General features: G+C 39.6%; 1 protein-coding gene across 1 annotated transcript; it reads left to right on the top strand.

Moving 5' to 3' along the window:
* Nucleotides 1–611: 611 nt before the first annotated feature.
* Nucleotides 612–1,043, top strand: LOC141673600 (uncharacterized). Its single transcript, XM_074480352.1, has one exon. The coding sequence runs from the start codon at nucleotides 612–614 to the stop codon at nucleotides 1,041–1,043; it is 432 nt and encodes a 143-aa protein (XP_074336453.1).
* The last annotated feature ends 828 nt before the right edge of the window (nucleotides 1,044–1,871 follow it).

The following is a 1,871-nucleotide window of genomic DNA, read 5'->3' as shown; positions in this document are numbered from 1 at the left end:
TCACAGGATCATAAGACAAGGCTATTACTGGCCCACCATTCACCAAGATGCAGTAGAGTTCGTGAAAAATGCAAGTAATGCCAACTCTTCAGCAATGTGTCCCGGCTCAGCCCAGTCCCATCCTCCTCAGTCCTATTTCTGATCCCCTTTGTTGTTTGGGGTAAAGATATCATGGGACCCTTTACCTGGGCTAGAGGAGATTTGAGATATCTATTGATTTTAATCGAATATATGACTATATGGGTAGAAGTGAAGTAAATGAGGATCATCAACCAGTAAGACTGTATAAAGTTTATGGACAACATTTTGATGAGGTTCGGATCCCGAGAGTCCTAGTATCAGACAAAGGGCCACAGTTTATCGGATCAAAATTTGAATTCTATCTTCAAGAGCGTAGGATCAAACATAAAAAATCTTCAGTAGTATACCCCTAGGGGAATGGACAAGTAGAAGTCATAAACAGAATCATGCTCCGAAGCATCAAGAAGAGACTCAAAGAAAGCAAGAGCAAATAGCCAGTAGAGTTGCCCAATGTGTTATGGTCCTACAGGACTAGTCCCTAGACGAGCACAGGATAAACTCCTTTCAAGCTAACTTACGGAACAGAGGCAATGCTGTCAATCGAGGTGGGATCCCCTTCTCACAAAGCAATAAACTTCGATGAAATAGCTAACGAGGAGGGACCCGGAACAAACATTGAGTTAATTGATGAAGTCCGGGACCAAGCAATAACAAGGATGAAAAAATACAAGAAAAAATACAAGAAAAAAATGGAGGAGCATTTCAGCAAGAAGTCCAAGGTCAAGAACTTTCAATTTGGAGACTTGGTACTTCGTCATATAGAGGCCTCAGATCCCACCAACATCGGGAAGCTCATGCCTAAATGGGAAGGGCCATATAAGGTGAAAGAAGTCTTGAGACCGGGAACTTACAAACTAATGAATATGGTGACGTCAAGGTTCCCAACACCTGGCATGGACTCAGGCTTCGAAAGGTTTACCAGTAGCAAAGAAAAAGCAACCACAACAACCAAAAACTTGTAACCTATAGAAAGCAACCACTTTATTACTACACATCTTGTATGAAGCAAATTTGAAATTAATGAAAAAATTTCTCATTTTAACTTCAAAATTTTATACAAGCAATCCCAGTCCGGGGCCATGCTTGAACCCGGACTGGCACAATCATTTTATACTTAGAAATATTTTTCTAAGGAAAATAATAGTCCCAGTCCGGGGCCATACCATGCTTGAACCCGAATAGCACAATCACTACATATTTAGAAATATATTTCTCAGGCAAAAAATAATCCCAGTCTGGGGCCATGCTTGAACCCGGACTTGCAGAATTATTTCATACTTAGAAATATTTTTCTACGGCAAAAGCAATCTCGGTCCAGGCCCATACTTCAACCCGGACTAGCAACAAGATTATGTACTTAGAAATATTTTTTAAGGCAAAAATCAATCCCAGTCCGGGGCCATGCTTGAACCCGGACTTGTAAAATTATTTCATACTTAGAAATGTTTTTCCAAGATAAAAAGCTAATCCAGTCCGTGGCCATACTTGAACCTGGACTAGCCATATTATTTAGTACTTAGAAATATTCACTAAGAAAAAAAGCAATACAGCAGGACGCATATAAATGATAAAAAAGAAATAAAATAACAGAATCCGGACCAAATCGAGGTCAAACAAAGAGTACAAAACAATAACATTAAGTTTACAAAAGAATGATTAAGTCAAATATAAATAGTTCAAGGTTACAATAATTAACCTAAGAATCCAGAGCATTTTCGGGAAGGAAGCTTGGGCATGGACCGTCAAAGGATTCCGGCTCTCCGAGTCATGCCTCAATATTCTTCCTAGCC

This window comes from Apium graveolens, chromosome 7 (genome assembly GCF_009905375.1).
Source record: "Apium graveolens cultivar Ventura chromosome 7, ASM990537v1, whole genome shotgun sequence".
NCBI lineage: Eukaryota > Viridiplantae > Streptophyta > Magnoliopsida > Apiales > Apiaceae > Apium > Apium graveolens.
Note: the sequence above shows the minus strand (reverse complement) of the source record. Positions and strands in the feature narration are given on the sequence as shown.

Excerpts from the sequence above, each read along its gene's own strand:
- LOC141673600 (XM_074480352.1), top strand. The coding sequence starts at position 612 with ATGCTGTCAATCGAGGTGGGATCCCCTTCTCACAAAGCAATAAACTTC.